The sequence below is a fragment of the Oreochromis niloticus genome, linkage group LG3 (assembly GCF_001858045.2).
Source record: "Oreochromis niloticus isolate F11D_XX linkage group LG3, O_niloticus_UMD_NMBU, whole genome shotgun sequence".
Lineage (NCBI taxonomy): Eukaryota > Metazoa > Chordata > Actinopteri > Cichliformes > Cichlidae > Oreochromis > Oreochromis niloticus.
This window is the reverse complement of record NC_031967.2, coordinates 54,396,628-54,415,878: the sequence shown is the minus strand read 5'-3', so window position 1 is coordinate 54,415,878 and position 19,251 is coordinate 54,396,628. Positions and strand designations below refer to the sequence as shown.

The 19,251-nt window shown below is 39.9% G+C and overlaps 1 protein-coding gene across 2 annotated transcripts in view; it reads left to right on the top strand.

The window, feature by feature from the left end:
- Positions 1-9,591, top strand: part of LOC112844066 (Fc receptor-like protein 4) — a 36,513-nt gene extending 26,922 nt beyond the window's left edge. The window contains exons 1-5 of one of the 2 annotated variants that reach the window (XM_025903538.1): positions 3,978-4,262; positions 4,763-4,798; positions 7,439-7,699; positions 7,779-8,021; positions 8,097-9,591. In XM_025903538.1, the coding sequence (XP_025759323.1) occupies positions 4,196-4,262; positions 4,763-4,798; positions 7,439-7,699; positions 7,779-8,021; positions 8,097-8,308 (819 nt within the window). In that variant the 5' untranslated portion in view covers positions 3,978-4,195 and the 3' untranslated portion in view covers positions 8,309-9,591. Of the gene's footprint in view, positions 1-3,977; positions 4,263-4,762; positions 4,799-7,438; positions 7,700-7,778; positions 8,022-8,096 lie in introns of those variants that run through there. The other variant, XM_025903535.1, reaches the window with a different exon arrangement.
- The last annotated feature ends 9,660 nt before the right edge of the window (positions 9,592-19,251 follow it).

Genomic DNA, 19,251 nt, shown 5'->3' with positions numbered 1-19,251 from the left:
TCTGATCCTAGAATCGCCCCTGCGTCTCACTATCTGTTTAATGTCTCCAATGTACTTACAATGCCCCACTATGTGTAGGTGTGTTTGTGGTGGGCATGTATACAACTGGTGACAGTGTAAATCTACAGGGTGGGCCATTTATATGGATACACCGTAATAAAATGGGAATGGTTGGTGATATTAAAGTCCTGTTTGTGGCACATTAGTATATGTGAGGGGGCAAACTCCTCAAGATGGGTGGTGACCATCGTGGCCATTTAGAAGTCGGACATCTTGAATACAACTTTTATTTTTTCAATAGGAAGAGGGCCATGTGACACATCAAACTTATTGGTAATGTCACAAGAAAAACAATGGTGTGCTTGGTTTCAACGCCTTTCTACTGCAACTGCTTTGTAAGTCCACTTTTTATTTTATTTTTCAGTTAAGGTTAGAAAATATTTTTTTTGTTTATACTGGACCCAAATCCTCATAAATACACAATGAAATGATGCTGTAGCCGGATTTGAGGGCATATTTAGTGCCTCGGTAATGGTTTAAAGAAACAATCTACACCGTAAAAAAAAAAAGAAAAAGAAAGAAATCCTAAAAAAACAGTAATATTCCGGCAGCTGGGACGCCAAAATAATACCATAAAATAACAGAAAATATCTTTCTCATGAAAATACGGTTATTTTTAGTAATGACAATACAGTTTGTTGCCCTAATTTTACATGGGATTTTGCCTTTTTCAAGTGCTTTTAAACATTAAATTAGGAAAATTTAACGTGATTAAACAATGAAATTACCTATAAACAAGGTCAATGAATGCAGCACTATGAATAATAATACTTAAATGTACAGAAATATACAGTTAACAGTTGGTTTAAATAAAAATGAATTGCATTCATATAGCGCTTTTTGAGACCCTCAAAGCGCTTTATAATTCCACTTCATAATTCCCCTCTGGCCATCACCAGTAGGCGGTAGGTGAAGTGTCTTGCCCAAGGACACAACGACCGAGAGTGTCCGAGCCGGGGCTCCAACGGGCAACCTTCTGATTACAAGACGAACTCCCAACTCTTGAGCCACGATCGCCCTAAACAACAATAATAATAATTATTATTTGATGTAAAAAAAGTTTATAAGAATCATTTTATATATTTTTCCATAGCATTGAATGTATTTTAACAATCTAAATCTGGATATGTACAGACAAATACATTTAAAAAAAACAAGAAAATTATGTTTTATTACATTTACAGTGATTTTACGTTAATTTACATTTGAAAAGTAAAATCACAAATCACTATTTATGTAAATTTAATGATATTCTAGAAGAATGGTACAAAACTGTAAAATACATTTATATTCCTTTTTTTTTGTGTGGATAACTTTTGTATCCTCACTAACTACTGTCTCCTCTGTTCACAGTTTGCCACTTAAGGTCCTTTGTTTATGTTTACAAATAAACCTTGTATGAAATTAACTGGGCCATCTCCATATCTGGTTCTGCACTTGAGTCCACAGTCACGTAAAGGTCTCTGGGCTCTGGGTGGCCATCTGCAGCAACCGGTTGGGGTGAAAGAATCAAGATAGGATAAAAGATATGCTGGGGAAGAGAGCCAGAGATTAATAACAAATTTAGAAGATCATCATTTAGCCTGGAGAAATAGTTCGCTGCTTTATAAGAAAGTCTCAGGTAAAGCTAGAACATCTTACTATTTATCACTGATTGAAGAAATGAGAACCATAAGAACAACTCTTGATTTCAGTCCAACATTGTTTTGACAAAGTTACACACCGATTCAATATTGATTTTAGTGACCTTCCGATCTAACCAGGTGTCATTAACTACATTTAGTAAAAGTGCCATTACTGCTGAAGGAGGATGAGGAGCAATTAAACACAATGATCAGGAAAGTGTGGGAGGGATAGGAGGCAATGCTGCTAGCGAGTTGGCTATGTGCTAGCAAATCCCTAAAGACACAGTGAGTGAATACTGTGACTATAAGTTAGAGAGTCTATACATATGCATGAAGCATATGAAGATTACAGTATAAAATACGAAGTTATCAATAAGCTGATCAGTTACCAAAAACACCATTGTGTATTGGAACAGGAATAGTAAATGATACTCTACCACAGAGAGCAAACACCAAGTGACAGTAACACCCCAGTTGTTTCTTTGTTTTTTGGTGGTGAGTAACTGCCACATGGTATTGGATAAAATGCACACTTTAAGAGCAAAAATAATATCATATAGCAAAAATCAATATCTATTGGGTCTGTGCTTCAGCAGGCCCGCTAGTTCAGAAACTCATCACTCATGAAGAAAGCAAGACAACGGTGAAAATGGTTTTTTTACTTGCTAGCAAGGGAAGGCTGGTCGGAACCAGGCTCTTGGAGCTGAACGCTCCTCACCTGTCTCCTCGCCAACTTCAAAGAAACAGCTTTCACTTGCAGCCTTTTATTCAGTGAATACAAGCACCACCCATTGTAACACCCACAAAAGGTCACAAAAGGTTAAAACACTGTGTGTGTGTGTGTGTGTGTGTGTGTGTGTGTGTGTGCGCGTGCGTGCGTGCATGCGTGTGTGTGTGTGCGCGCGTGCGTGCATGCGTGTGTGTGTGTGCGCGTGTATGCTGACAAAGGGTCACCTCCCCTCACCCTGTACAGTGCTTACCTTCCCTTAATGGTTTACCCTATACAAACACAGGTGAGGACATAAAGGGAAGGAAGTAAAACATCCTCACCAAATAAGGACACCAAGAATCTTACTTGCAACGTCTGGAGTTAAAACTATAGCTAATTGCCTCCCACACCATTCAACAGGATGGGGAGGAGAATTGAAATAGAAGAATGTCTTTGATCATGCAGTTTAAAATGGTTTGGGCATCTGATTGGGATGTCTCCTGGGCAAGGTGTTCTGAGCCTATCCTAGAGGAAGGAGACACTGAGGTGGACTCAGAACACGCCTAAGAGATTATGTCTCTTGGATGGCCTGGGAAATTGCTGATGTTCCCCCAGATGAGCAGGAGGATGAGCACCTTTATCTTAAATCATTTTTACTTATATGTGATGTGCTTAATCGGTGGCTTACACTGCCACCTCACATGTTCAACCTATTCCTGCATGGATCTATGTCAGGTACTTCAGCTTCCTGCAGCAGGCTGACAATATGTAAGTTAAGTTAAATGGTGATTCTAAGCTGTGTTAGCTCTGGTCAGTGCTATTTCAGGCTTTATTGTGTAATACCCTGAAGTAGGCTGGGATAACCGCCACTGCCCAAGAACTTTGGATAGTGTGACAACCCACTCCATGTTGCCCTTCTGTCGGCCTGTTTGTTTTTCTGTTTTGTGCCTCGTTTGCAGGCATTAGAGGAGTAGTAGTAGTAGTTAATTTCCAATTAATGACAGTGACAAGAACTGGGCCTAGCGTGTCAGTGCTCTATAAAGGCCATCTGAGCTCAGTCACCAACATGTTCTAATCCCAAAACTTAACATACCGATGTAATGTGACAAATCATTGGTATGTTATGCATTGGGAGTTAAAAGGGTCTCCAGTCACTGTGTGGTGCTCTCCTCTGAGATACCCTGGTGGTTTTTCGTTGTGTTTCATTTGGGTTAGCACTAAACAATGTTGTGTATGCCATTATTCCACCAATGAACCTATCAACACCACTGTTTGTACTGACCACAAAATCCATGGTTTGTGTAAGGCTTCTGTTTTATTTCTTCATTTAAAATAAATAGTTTTTTGAATGATACCATGCGGCCTGGTTTGCGACAATAGACGGAGAAGGGATGCTTAATGTGGGTCACCTGAGCAAAAAAGTTGAAACCAGTTTGAACCAGACACGCTGTACCCTTTTTTTCTCACCACATTTTAGTGGTTAAAGCAGAAACAGGCTCTCTGATTCAGGTTAAAAAACACCTCAATCTCATTTCCTTTTAGCTAAACTGACGTCACAAACAGTGGAAAGAAACAAGTAGTTTAAATTTTAGGATAAATATTAAAACAAAGATTTTCATGACAAGAGTAGTTTGGGTCTTTCTGGTTCGTAAAACAAAGAAACATTTCTCATTTCCTCACTTTATAGACTTATGAAAAGGAACATTTCTCATAAAGCTATAGGGGAGCAAAGCCAAACGGCAGTGTCTCACAGAATCAGGAAGGAGGCGTGTCCAACGAGATGTGACTATGATGTTTGACTATGATCAAAATGTCAATAATACCATTAAGAGAAAGAATGAAAGAAATAACACTGCTGTGGCTGCTCTGTAAGTACAACATAATGAATTATTACTACACTAGCTGACATCTGCACTGCAGTTCTGTTGAGTTTGATTCCAATAACATTTAATTTCATTTAAGTTGTTCTGGTACTCCTATAAGCATTTTTCAGCTCCTATGATATTCTTTAACAAAGTCTAAAAAGAATAAAAAAGAGAATTTAAGAAACAACAGTCTTAAATATTATTAAGGTCCCCACAAACTCTAACCAAGCTACATTTTAGCTTCATTTTGTGTTTTTTATGTAAAATTTATTTTTTAAATTGACATTTTTAAAAATGATGTTATTAAAACACTTCTGTCAGCTTAGATTGCTTTTAAATTACAGTGTTTCCAGTTTTGAAAGATGACTTTTAAAGCATGTGTGGAGTGTGGAGTTAAAAGCTTTAAAAGTGGAGTTTAGTGACTTTAAAAATGCTTTTAATGCTTTGTGCATGCCTTCCTGAGTCTAAAACCTGAAACTAACCTGAGTATCATTTCTCTTTAGTTGTGACCTTATTACTGATCTGCACAACAAACCAAGGTCAGTAAACTTCTGTCAAAGTTGGAAACTCAGCAGCTCTAATAAAAGAAAAGTCTGTAAAGTGCTTTAGGAGAGCTCACAGAGGCTTTTCATTGGTGGGATAGATCAGATTTTACCTTGCCTGCAGTTATCTCCATATAAAAATGCATTATTTTTGGATCTTTGTCATATTTTTAATTTTTCAAAGTAATGGGGTCCAGAAAAGAGAAGTAGTTACACGTTACTGTTGTGCATGTTGTGGTGAAACTCAGAGACTTCACATCCTGTCCCACTTTCATGTCATACTGAGACAGTACAACTTTAACTGCTTAACATCCAGAGCCTTTTTTGCAAAAAAAACAAAACAAAACAAACAAACATGATATTCTTGGAAGCACTGTGTTTGTTTTGATGCACCCAGATTTGGCTATTACAGTTTTTCTCAGTCACTTTGGTGCTTTTCTCACATCACTATTAACATTTGCACAGCAGTGCATTTCTCGAAACATTTGGTGCAAACTGCAAATCCTAGTGGATAACCTGCAAAAGCAAGTCACTTGCTCAAAATCGATAATCCATTCCTCAAAAGCAAGTATTCATGTCAATGAAACTGCCAGTGTCATCAAAATGAGAAGTCTTGACACCATCTTGATGAACAAGATAGTCAATTGGCTTTGTCATGTTTCCATTATGACACTGTACAGTATTCTCTCAGTGTTTTCCAATGCAAAAAAGGTCAGAACTCAGTGACACTACCTGAAAGTGCTCAAGACAGCACTATGCACTTTTTGTATAGCCGTGTACAGTAAAATTACAGTAATGTACACTAAACATGAGATATTATGGGATGTTGGATTACTGTCCAATACTATACATACCTGTTCTCCCTACAAAATCTTTGACTGATTAAATTCACAGTGTTCTTCCAACATTTGGTTGGACCCTCCGACCAGCCTCATCCATTGTGAGACAGTGATTGACAACATGGTCAAAAAGTGTTGACCTAATTTCATTAGGGATCTGCCTATGTATTTTGCGTCTTCTCCCTCTTCCCCAGTTTTGTCCCCCCCGCATCCTCACCCCTCTTCCACGATGCTGACCTTCCATTTCTGTGTCACAGAATTGTAGAAATGGTTCATACTATGTCCTGCTTGGTTCATATATGCTTGCCAATTGAGGATTCTTGGGATCGATCCATGAGTGACTGTGAACAAGTGGCTTGTCATTGGTTACAACTATTACTTCACACACCTCCTCGTCAGTGAAAGCTCAAGTTCACCTGAGAGAAAATGTTCAATTTAGGGGACATTTCCAGGAAAAAATAATAAAAATAGGTATAACATTTGCTGGACAGCATTTGAAAACTAATTCACCAATTTTGTATGTAATGATTCAACAATGAAATGAAGACTATTAGTTTTACTGGGAACGACTATTCACCATCCAAAAGTACAGTTCATTTTGACTGACATGACATAAGCAAATGATAATGTTGTTGACAGCAGAGAACTGTATGAAAGCAACTGATACATGTCCAAGAGCATTTGCAATTTGTTCAGAGGAAGGAGAAATTGCTACTATATTGTGTACAAATGACTAAATGTTGTAGAGGTTGCACTAATGTTTTTAAGAATTTTCATTCTGATCTGACCTGGCATCTTGATTGTTGTTTTGTCACAGTGAAAGCAGCATGTGCTTGACAAGCACAACTATCCAAACTAGTTTGTTGATCAGTAAATGTAATGAGTTGGTCATCTGTAAAAATGCTCTTCAGATTGTCTGTTTTGAGTATTGTTCTGTGCATCATTACAAAGTATGTAAGTTCTCCAGTTTATGTTAACTGTTAAGTTAATTTTAGTACATTTTAAAAATATACATAGTTACTGTATGTATCATACTGTATGCATCGTGTATGTATCATACACAAATGAGTGTATGATACAATCCATGGTAGCATATAACACAGTAACGTGACAACATGTACCACTGGCGTATAATTTGAAATTTAGTCACTATTTTCTAATAATACTGACTGTTAGGAGCATCAAGAAAGTGAAAAGTGATGTTTGTTGGCTCCAAAAGTGAAGCAATCTCGATAGACTCCCATGTTAAAAGGGCCAGTTTTATAACAGTTTCATAATATAATATAATATAATAGACTAATCTCAAGGTGTGAATGCGATTGTCTCAGACACTCTCTTGGCTGAAGTTTGCATGATTTTCTGCATCTTCTTCCAGCAGCTAGAAAGTAAAGAAGGAGAAATGGACTTATATTGATAGGCAGAGAGATTGAGCTGGAAAGTCAGAAATTGTGCAGCAGGCACCTGAGTGCGTTGAGGCAACCGCTGTTGTGTTTTGAAGATATATAAATAAAACTTGATTAAGTTAAGCCAGCCAGTGGATATAGAGCTCCAATGCTCTCCCATTAAATCAAATGAGTGGGAATGTCAGATGTTCCAAAAAGCAGCAAACCAATCTGGAAAACCATAAGCGAAATGTCAATCCAAGTCAATAACTGACAATTTAGGAACTGTACTACCTGCACACTGCTAGGAGTCGCAAGCTGTCATACAGAGAAGCAGCCAATCACAGTGGTTAGTGGTTTTAAAAGGTTTGCAATTGTTAAGAAATATGGAGGATGTATTCTCCTCTCCCTCACAGCTCATCTGACAGTGAGCCCCAACCGATCTCAGTTCTTCGAAGGAGACTTTGTGTCTCTGAGCTGTGAGGACAACAGCTCTACGAGATGGAATCTGACAAGAAACACAAGAAAACAACAGAGGACTCAGTGTGGAGTTCGGTGGGGAATACCAGCTGGTTCCTCTTGCAACATCAGTTATGTCTTTCCACTGGACAGTGGAGTTTACTGGTGTGAGTCCAGAGAGGGTCCCATCAGTAACATGGTTAACCTGACAGTCACTGGTAAGCTGAGTGTGTGGAGTTAGTGTTGATGAAGCTGTGTGTAAATGGATGAAATGCTGTAGTTTGTCTCTGTGTTGAGGTGGATCAGTGATCCTGCAGAGTCCTGTCCTCCCTGTGATGGAGGGAGATGACGTCACTCTGCTCTGTAAAACAAAGACCACTCCCTCCAACCTCCCAGCTGCTTTCTTCAAAGATGGAGTCTTCATCGGGAAAGAGCCTACAGGTCACATGACCATCCAGGATGTTTCTAGGTCTGATGAAGGCCTCTACAAGTGTGACATCAGTCATGGAGAGTCTCCATCCAGCTGGATCACTGTCACAGGTGAGGAGCTTCACTCTGATTTCACCTTTTATTTTATTTATGTATTCACCTGAACAGATGGGATTCTCTCTATAGGTAGACCTCCAATCAAAGCTCCACTTCCTGCCTTAAAACCACCCATCTTGAGCACAGCTTCAGCCCAGCCCACATCTGGAGCTCTGCCCTCTGCCTCAACACACTCACAGCTCACGCTGACCCTGGTCCGCTACCTAGTGGTGTTCTGTCCATACTTTATCTCCACTCTCCTCATGGTGTCTTTATATTTATCCAGAGCCAATAATCAATGACCTAATAACCCAAAGATTGGCAGCTGTTAATTGTTTAATTCTTTAAATAGAATAATCAAACTTTCCTTTCTGACCTTGCTGGACTCCATGAAATGCCTCCTGTGACAGTGATGATCCCACCTACACAGGCTTAACAGGGACTGGACCAGGAGATTGATGATGTCACAAAGACAGAGGGAGTGTCATCCCTCATTTTTTACTCTATGTTCCTTTTGTTGAAATACTTCCAGAGCAGGTTCACAAAAGTTTGACTGTAGATTTATTTATTCTCACTGGTCTGCTCATCTCTGATTAACACAGCAGAAGCATGAAAGTCACAAAGTTACTGTATGACCCATTAACACACTCTTAATATCAAACTCACCCTGAATAATGATGCAGATACTCTTTAAGATTTGCTTTAATGTTTTAGTGATGGGCTCTGTGATTGGTCTTCTGATCTGGAAAGACTCATGCATACCTTTGATTTAAATTGGACTATTGTTACACACTGCATAGCAGAGTTACTCATTAATCTTTTATCCATTTACATTGACTGAGAGAAGAGATCACATTAGTACAGAGTCAGCAGGCTTGCACTAGTTTAGTTGCACTAGTTCCCTGTGAATGATAGAATTCAGTATTAAGACGCTGTGTTTAAAGCCTAAATGGTATCAAACCTGCATATGTGGTAGAAATAGTGTGTGTCTGTATTTTCCCTCCAGATCATTAAGGCCCAACTGACACAACTGATACACCCCCCCCCAACAGTTTCAGACTCAGCTAAAGACAAACCTTTTCTGTCTCTGTGTTTTTAGACATCTAATTTCTGGAACTGTGATTGAAGGATTGGGTGCTCTTGGGTTATTTCATATACAGACTGAATATGTATAGTCTCTTTTTGTTTTCTAGATAGAATTATAAAAGCACTTTGGTTTTAAATGTGTTATAAATGAAATTTACTCACAAACTTACTATTAATTTGTTTCTGTGTGTACCGGCTAGTCAGGGTTGTGTGCTAACCACATCATGGTTGGGGAAATTACCATGTTCATAGACTAGATAAATACGTTCATATTTTATACTTATACTTATACTTTTATACTTATACTTACTGTTTGCATATTTCTGTTTTCTTTAAAAAACACAGCAGACAGCTGTAGTTAATAAGCTAAAACTCTAGATTGCTATACAGGGTCGGCCATTTATATGGATACACCGTAATAACATGGGAATGGTTGGTGATATTAAAGTCCTGTTTGTGGCACATTAGTATATGTGAGGGGGCAAACTCCTCAAGATGGATGGTGACCATGGTGGTCATTTAGAAGTCGGCCATCTTGGATACAACTTTTGTTTTTTCAATAGGAAGAGGGCCATGTGACACATCAAACTTACTGGTAATGTCACAAGAAAAACAATGGTGTGCTTGGTTTCAACGTAACTTCATTCTTTGAGACTGTTGTGTGTTTTGAGGAGGGCTGTGGAGGTTTTTAGTGGTCCTTTGGTTCCCTCTAGTGACTCATGGAAGAATCAGTTGCATGCATATTACAATAAGTATGTCTCTTTTCCAGCAAAGCGTTTCAGGAAATGTGTCCGTTTTAATGTGTAAAAATGTAGTTTGGTTCACAAAATAAAATCATGGCTTAAACATAAGGTGCTGATCGAATAAGAAGTAAATACAGGACTAGTGATTTTACATCTGACACTGAAGCCTGAGTCCTGTGTCGAGTAAAGGTCGCGTGTCCAAATAAAGCCTAGAATATCACGTGACCAAAGGCTCAGTTTCTCTGAAATGATGTCACTGCCTTCTTATGCGATTCGAGCTGTTTAAAATGCAGAAATTATTTTTTCATATGAACAAGGAGATGTAAGCAGGTTAGGCAGACAAATATCAGCAGTTAGGAGCATTTTGACATTCTATTGCACAATAATAACATAAGTCAATCAATCTCAGAGAGGATGATTAGTCGTATGTGTGTGTGTGTGTGTGTGTGTGTGTGTGTGTGTGTGTGTGACACATGGGGCTTTATCACACCATCACTATACAGGCCAGTACTGCATTTAACAAGAACTAATACCAATTCTTTTAAGTCATAATGGAGCTTATGTAGGAGAGAGCAATGTTTTATGCAATTATGTATGAAGTGTGTCACCAACTGTTTCACTGTTAAGCCTGTATTTCACAACTATGGGATGAAACCAAAGCTCTCATTTTAATTAGTACAAAAAATACAGATTGCTCTTTGTGTCTTTTGTAAATGTGGTTTAAATCTACCTGATTTTAAAGCATTTGGGACCAGGTCAGCCACTAATCAGAAGGTCGGTGGTTCGATCCCAGGCTGCCTCCTGGCTGCATGCCAAATATTCTTGGGCAAGATACTAACCCCATGTTTGCCTACTGGTGGTGGTCAGAGGGCCCGGTGGCGCCAGTGTCCGGCAGCCTCGCCTCTGTCAGTGAGTCACAGACCCAGTACCGTGACTGAGTGTTAGTCAGTGTGAAACTGAAGTAGCAATCAGTAGTGACTCAGGACACTCAATGAGGAAAAACTGAATATCATTCCAGATTATATCTATACTGCATCATAGATGGACAGAATTCCCTGATTGTGTAAAGATAAATTAGAGATATTTCCAATTTTGTTGCACAGAAAAAAAAACAATTTGGATTTAATTTGATGTTTTTGAAATTAAAATTTTAAAGGTTTATGTCAGTTTTTTCAGTTTCAGTCAAAGGTGACTTGCAGTGATGGAGTCTTCACGTTTTCACAGTTCCCACATAATTTGTTTCTCTAACGTATAAAGCATAAAGGCACATTTTTTTCCCAATCTGAATTTTTTAATAAACGACTTCTAGCAAGTGTTTCGGAGACAAACTTAATGCCTTCTTGTATCTTCTGTGGTGATTTGAGTTGTTACTACCCATATGGAAAAGAAATAGAAAAAACTTATAAAAGACTTGCATAAGATGTGGCCTACTTCATATAGTGAATCATATAAGGCTTATATGATTTACTCATGAAAGTGGCCACGTTCTCATTACTTTCATATATTGTTTTAGTAAGTATCCAAAACATACAAGTTTCATTTATATAATTTTTCAAGGGATCTTATATCTGTTTTCACTCTTGTATGCTTTTCATACAAGTTTCACACAAGACAGATACAAACTTTATAAGATTTATATATATCTTTTCCATATGGGTAAAGCTGCTCTGCTTCCACAAAATGGAATTGAATAGATTCAATTTAACAATCAATCTGCAGATAAGCAAGTGTGAACTCAGAGTAACCAGAACAGCCTGCTGGAAAAGCAAAGAATCCTGGTTAAGTACGGAACTGCTGGGAAAAGACTCCATTTCGCCTTAAAGTAGGCGGTCACATCCAGTTATTGCAGGCATGTCCAAAGTCCGGCCCGCGGGCCGCCCAGTTTTAATTGGCCCGCAAGTAATTTTATAAATAGAATAGAAAATGGCCCGCACGTCAACTTTTGCTTGAGTTTATTGCACTTCTTAGTTTTAACACCAGGGGGAGCTACTGTTGATCAAGGCAGTTGCTCCACCAAAAAGGACAATCACAGAAGAAATTTACCCCAAGTTACTAAACATGGCAGAACCAAAGAAGCGAATGGTCGAAGGTGGGAGAGTGAATATTTTTTCAAAGAATTCAAGGGGAAGTGTGTCTGTTTGATCTGCACTGAAACTGTGGCAGTTATGAAAGAGTATAATGTACGACGTCATTATGAAACCAAACATCAGGCCTATGCATCCTACACTGGTGCTGAGCGAGAGCAGAAATTAAAGCAAAGGGTAGCTATCCTGCGGGGTCAGCAACAGTATTTTTTTTTCGTGCTCAAATTGTCCAGGAAAAGGCTCCAATAGCAGCTATGAGGTCGCCCAACTCATCGCAGGACATGGCGAGCCTTTTTCAGATGGAGACCTCATAAAACACGGCCTCGTTAAAGTCACCGAAATAATGTGCCCGGAAAAAGTGCAGGACTTCAACAACGTCAGCATGTCCAGAAATACAGTTGTGCCACGCACTGAAGACTGTCAGCCAACATTAAACTGCAACTGTCTGATAAAGCTGTGCTTTTGATTTTTACTCCATCGCATGCGATCCGAGCACTGATGCCACAGACGCCACACAGCTGCTAATTTTTTGCAGGGAGTGGACGAGAGCACGAGCGCTTTAGGTGAGTAAAAAGTATATTCCACAGTACCCGTGTGTTAATGTGCAGGTACACATGCTTCAAATATCAATAATGCGCATCAATTCTGTCACTACCCTGCTTTTGCGAACCACTTTCTTATGTGTTTTTCTTGTTAACACACAGAGTACACACCGCTGTGCACAGCGCACGCACACGCAAAGTCAGCTGATCTCATCTGATGCAGATCTGCTCCTTGATCAAGTGACATTTGTCCGGATTTTTGCCAAGAGTGGCGTACGATCAGCACCGCAGCTGGATGGCCCGATTTACATACCCAGCGCAGCTGATACTCACCAGAATAATTTACTAAAATTATATGGACTCATGTTATTAAGTCCAGTTCAGTCTGTTAATGTTGATAACGGTTTCAAACGAACGTTAATAGGTGTGTTGCTAAGCCTAAGAACTTAAATAACAAACTTGAAATGTACCCGTCCCATTTTCCGTTTTATTGTTTTTTCTCTGTGCTGTAAATCTTCTGTCTAAGAAGAAATCTGAGACTGCTGTTCTGAGAATGAGCTACCAAAGCTTTTTTCTGAATAAATCAATAAAGATCCATTTATGGAAAGCTGTGATGTAGGCAGTTTTGTCTTTAACCTCCTAGGACCTGGCGTCCACATATGTGGACATCACATTTTGGGTTATTTAGACCAAAATACTCAATTTTGCTCTACAAGGGCCTGATATCCACTTACGAGGACATTATACTGCTACTGATCTATCAAAATTTTAAACGAATATCCTCATATGTGGCTCGCATTTTTCATAAAAACAAAAATAAGGTAAAAAAAAAAAAACATCTGGTAATTCTTTGTTTTTACATTCATCGGGCCCCAATCAGCCCAAATATCAAAGAGAAATTAAAAATGCATGCCGTGGAAGAGTCTTAGGAGGTTAATTATATTCCACAATATAACATATTCGACCACTTTTAAGTGATTTTTCTAACTTTAATACAGTAAAGTTAAGGTTATATGCCTAATTTCTAGTAAGTGGCCCAGCCCCTCCTATATTTTTATGTATGTGGCCCTCAGTGAAAAAAGTTTGGACACCCCTGAGTTATTGGTTCAGAATTTCACAAAAACATATGATGGTCAAAGCTGTCATATGGATATTTAAAGTTCTTTGAGAGGTAGAAAGGTAGAAATCAATGATATTTTAGTTTTATTCTCTTGAAAGGGAGGAGTTGAGTGGTGGTTGCTGACCCTCTACTAATCATGAAGAAAGATGTGGGCATTTACATCACAAGAATCTCCACTTTTGAGGTCTGAACACTCCTCGCTGCACCGCACACATTATCTTACTATTTAGGAGTTTTGTCTTTGGGATAAATCAGTTTTTGTCCAAGGGTGCAGCTGCCACACTAGGTGCACAAAAAAGGGAAAAACACACACATACACAAACCACACTCCAACCCCATTTAACGTTACTCATTAACCCTTTCAGAGTTACTGCTCAGCGTGCTGTTCTAGGATAGCAGAGACTCAATGACAGAGGCTGATTGGCAGTGTACACCCTGGTCTCACAGGGCTAAAAGACACATTTGTACTCACATTCACACCTACAGGCAATTTAACCTCACTGACAGCATTTCTTTGGAGAACATGCAAGCTCCACAGAGAGGCCTCAGGCAGGCCCCAGAGGACACTTCTTGCTGTCAGCACGCTACTCCCGTCATGGGAAGATGCCTTTAAGTAGAGATGCAGAAAATGTATATTTTTAAAAAAATACTTTGTTTTAATCTGCTGGCAAGTCCTTTACACTGCCATAATTACAGCTACTAGAAAACAGAACGAAGAGTACTTGCTCAACCTAATTTCAATTTGACTTGCTGACAAACCGCTGCTCCTTGATGAGGACAGCAAGCTTTAATGTTTAAATGAATCCATGTCTAAGACTTAAAACACTGACTGAGGATTAAATAATCAATGCACTTATTTACAAAGAAAACAATTTCTAACAACAGCACGAGGAGTTTGCAGTTACAAATGGTCTAATTTAGATCCACAAATTCTCTTTAAAGGTAAATCACTCAAAGGATCCAGGTTTTCAGCAGAGAACAGAAAAGAAGGTAAGATCACAGAGCCGAAGCATACAAATGTGCAAATTTTAGAAGTAATAATTCAATAATTGTTAAAAAGTCTCACCCCAGGTACATGGAGCTGAAGAGCAGGACGCAGCAAGAGCCAGACCTTGCTGTTGTAAAAATAAAACTGAAGAAAATTAGATTGAAATAGCCGATGCAGGAGCACCATGACTTTTCTTTTCTTTTTTTTTTAACAAACCACCAGAGTATTGATTCTCTTCACCATTAATAAGTTCTCTTTTTGAAACACTACTGCATTTTTCTTTTTCTTTTTTTTTCTTTATGGCAGCACTCATAGAGATTTGAGGAAAATGATTCATAGTCTGTGAAAAGCCCCTTAGTCCCATTAGTCTAATGCTGCCAACACCACCCATTTCATGTGAAAGTGTAAGGGAAAGCAAAGAGAATATAACAGGAATGGACTAGCATGGGAGGCAGACACTCAGGCAGACTGAGACTAAAGACTAAACAATCATAGACAAGAACAAAAAAATAAAACAAAGTGACAAAGTGAAACTGAAAGTTAAATAATTTGCTAAACACAAAGGCAGGAAGCTCACGGTGAACAGGATACTGGGGAACTCTGGGTGGTTAATGAAGCGCAACACAGTGAATGAAACCAAATAGCCCTGCCTGCTACATCGAGATAAAGAGTCTAAGTAAGTCAAGATAAATCAAAGAGCCAACTCTAAAAAGTAAGAGAAACTATAATTTAAAAAAAAAAACTGAAGACAAAGGAACCTTAAAGACTGAAGTGAGACCATACAGTCAGAACGAAACAGACTAGAAAATGCCCAATAAATGAAAGAGGATACTCCTCCACTTCCTGCCCCAAGTGGAGGAGTTTCAGTATCTCAAGGTCTTGGTCACAAGTGACGGGAGCAGGAGATCGATAGACAGATTGTTGCTGTGATTGCAGTGAGGTGGACACTGTACTGGTCTGTCATGGTGAAGAGAGAGCTGAGTGTAAAAGCAAAGCTCTCGATTTACAGTCACTCTATGTCCCTATGGTTATGAGCTGTGGGTAGTGACCAAAAGAATGAGGCCTCACCCTTAGAGATAGGGTGAGCAGTTCAGGCATCCGAGAGGTTGTAGAAGTAGAGCCGCTGCTCCGCCACATCGAAAGGATCCAGTTGAGGGGGTTTGGGGATCTGGATGCCTCCTGGGCACAGTGTTCTGGGCATGTCCCCAGGCCCCAGGCCCTGGGGTGGACCCAGGACACTCTGGAGAGATTATATCTCTCGGCTGGCCTGGTAATGACTTGGTGTCCCCCCGGACAAGCTGGAGGAGGTGGGCGGGGAGAGGGAGGTCTGGGCTTTTCTGCTTAGGTTGCAGCCCGGCCCTGATAAGCAGAAGAAGGTCGATAGATGGATAATGGATAACCAAAACAAAGACCCAAAAAACATACAATCCTCAGAACACAACTCTCCCCATTATTACTATAAAGAAAAGAAAAGAAAAGAAAAGAAAAGAAAAGAAAAAGCTTAGACAGAAACCTAAAGTCAGATGCTTTCAAGAAATCCAGGGACCATCCCACTGGTATATCCCATGATATTGTTGCTCAAAACTCATTATAGAAACAACGCTTAACAAAACTTGGAGGGAAAAGTTGATCTGGTCGCAGCTTTGAACAGAGCTTAAATGAGAATTTCTACCCTGAAAATTGTATATTTACATGGTATTACTAGGAGAACAAACTGCATATGACAGCCCATGTTCTGGGAATTTTTTTGCTTTGTTTTTGAGTAAAACATCAGCTTCTTCTGAAGGGTCAGGTGGGAATTTTTTTTAGACATGATGAAATAAATCAATTTCCTGTTGCTGTAAGACCTGAGGTGTTGTTTCTCAGCTGATATTTTGACATGTTTTTGAAGGATTTCAAAATGTATACTCTATCGCAAAAGTGGTTTCCTCTTTATTTTCTCAGATTACAGAAACAAACTTTTTCACTCACACGGTTAATCACAGGATTAAAAACAACAAATTAAAAAAAGAAAAAAACACAAAAAAGTGACACAATGCCAACAATAGTTTTCAAGACAAGTTTCCTGACTTTGTTTGATGCTTGAAAAGATTCAGTCATCCTAAAGTTTCAGTGAGCTCACTCAGTAGAAGAAAGACAGAACTGGTGTTCAATTTTTTAGTTAAATTTATTGAAAAATAATAAATACAGAAAAATAAAACAATAGCAGCTTTAGGTACCAATAGAAAAAGATGTGTTAAAAGAAAACAAGTTGTGAATACAAACCTCCAAAGGTTTGATTTGACAAAGGTTTTATGCTGGGTGCCTTTCCTTTGGTAAATGGTAAATGGACTGGTTCTTATATAGCACTTTTCTACTCTTCTGAGCACTCCAAGCGCTTTATACAACTTGTGCATTCACCCATTCACACCCATTTGCACAAGCACGTTTCTAAGTGCTTTCTAACTAACATTTACACACATTCATACCTCAATGGATGCATCGGAGAGCAATTTGGGGTTAGTATCTTGCCCAAGGATATTTGGCATGCAGACTAGACCAACCTTCCAATCAGTAGATGACCTGCTCTACCGCCTGAGCTACAGCCACACTCCTCAGTTAACATGGGTATTGAGTTAACCTTTATTGTGCTTTGAGGTGGGTGGAAATGTCAGAGTGTGCTGATGTTACAGTGGTTAGAACTGGCACCTCAAAGGGGCTGCGATTTTCAGGATAGCAGTTAACTGAGGCGTTGTCACCTAGCAACCCGTGAAGAAATGGTTGGCGTTCCTTAGACGTATGTTCAAAGCTGTATTTAGCATCTTTTCAATGAGTGAAAAGAAGTGCAGGTGAGTGCAGGTCTGTGTCAGTGTACATGCGTGTGCGTGTATGTGTGTTCCGTGTTCAACCGAGAGACAGGGTCCCTTCACCTGGTTAAGCAAATTCAACAATCTTCGATCAACACAGATGGCCTTGAAGGAGGTACAAAGAGTTCTGACAACAATCCTGTTATCATGGAGAATTTTGTTGTTCCTGTCAGCTTCAACCTTGGCAGGCCTTCAGCTGGCACCATCTTCACTCATGCGGCTGAGTGAAGATGGTGAATGATTGGGTTTTGTCACATCCGGTGTGGCAGACGTGTTGAGTTGTAGAGAGGACCCATGATGCGGCAGCTCTGGTGCAGGTGAGTTTATTTAACAGAAGAAAATACAAACAGCGATGGCGAGGGAGAGGTTGAAATTAAGAAAACCTAAACTGGAAAAACTAACAGAAACTAACCGGAAACAGATATGCAGGGAGGTACGGGGAAATAAACAGAGAGAAGGACGGAGAGACGCCGGAAGACCGAGGGGAACAACACAGACGAAACAGCAACTACAAAGACAGAAGACGCGACTTAAATACACACAAAGAAACACAGGGAGATTACACACAGGTGGTGGACACAGCTGGTAGTAATTAACAAGATGAGACAAGAGGTAAAACTGAACACATTCACATGAGACGCAGACCTTCACAATAAAACAGGAAACAAGAGATCACTACATGAGGATGCAGACAGGACACTGAAAGACAGACATTACTACAGACATTACTACATTACATTATTACAGACAATACTGGGTCCAACGGACCAAGAACCATGACAGGTTTAGTGTGAACAACTGCATCCAATTTTTACAGCTGGTCTAACTGGTCTCCAGGTCTCTCAATTCCCGTTGTTCTTCTCCAAGATGTTATCCATATAGCAGAGCCATGAGCTTCTTCAAGATCTTATCCATATTGCGTTCAAAACGCAGTCTGAGTACTCACAGCCCTGCCAATGGTCTATCATGTGGTCCAGCCTTGTGGGATTTTGAACAGCTGTAGCCGTTTCTTGTACTTCGATAAGCCAGGTCTGAGCCAGCTCCAATCAGCCAGAACTATGTTACCGCAGTTCCGAATTGGTAGATGTCATTTAATGTCCTCCATTGAGAGTGTCGCCAGACACACAACGCAACCGACCATCGAGTATCTGGCAGCAAACGTCTCCGCAGGACAATCAGGCTCTCCCAAGCCCAGGAAGGTGTCAATTCCATTACGGGACCAGTTGAATAAGCGAGACAATACAAAAGACATGAGAAGCCAAGCAGAAAAGATAAGGGAGAGGGAGAAGGAGAACAGTGCGACCGCCTCCGTCAAGAGCCAAGAGAATCATGAATAATGCTATAAGAATGGAGAATAGAATAGAATAGAATAGAATTTACCATTATTGTTAATGTACATGTACAGTGTGTTTACTCACAGTCTGAATGGCCTAGGGGAGAAGCTGTTAGTGGAGTCTGGAGGTGTTGGACATCATTGACCTGTGGCACCAACCAGAGTGCACAAGGGGTCACCTGTGATGTCCCCCAGGGGTGGCAGAGGGCAGCCAATGAGTTTCTGGGCAATATTAATTACCCTCTGGCCACCCTTCCTGTTCTCAGTTGTGGCTCCTGTGTACCAAACACCCAGGTGGTAGGAGAGCATGCTCTCTACTCAGGGGCAGGAACGGGCCAGCAGCAGCTTCTATCCAGATTGTTCTTCCCCAGGACAAGCAGAAAGTGTAGCCGCTGCTGGGCCTTCTTTAGCAGGGTATTGGTGTTGTTTGTCCAAGTGAGATAGGCAGAGATGTGGGAGCCCAGAAACCTGAAGGTGGAGACAGTTGGCAGTTTCAGCTGTGG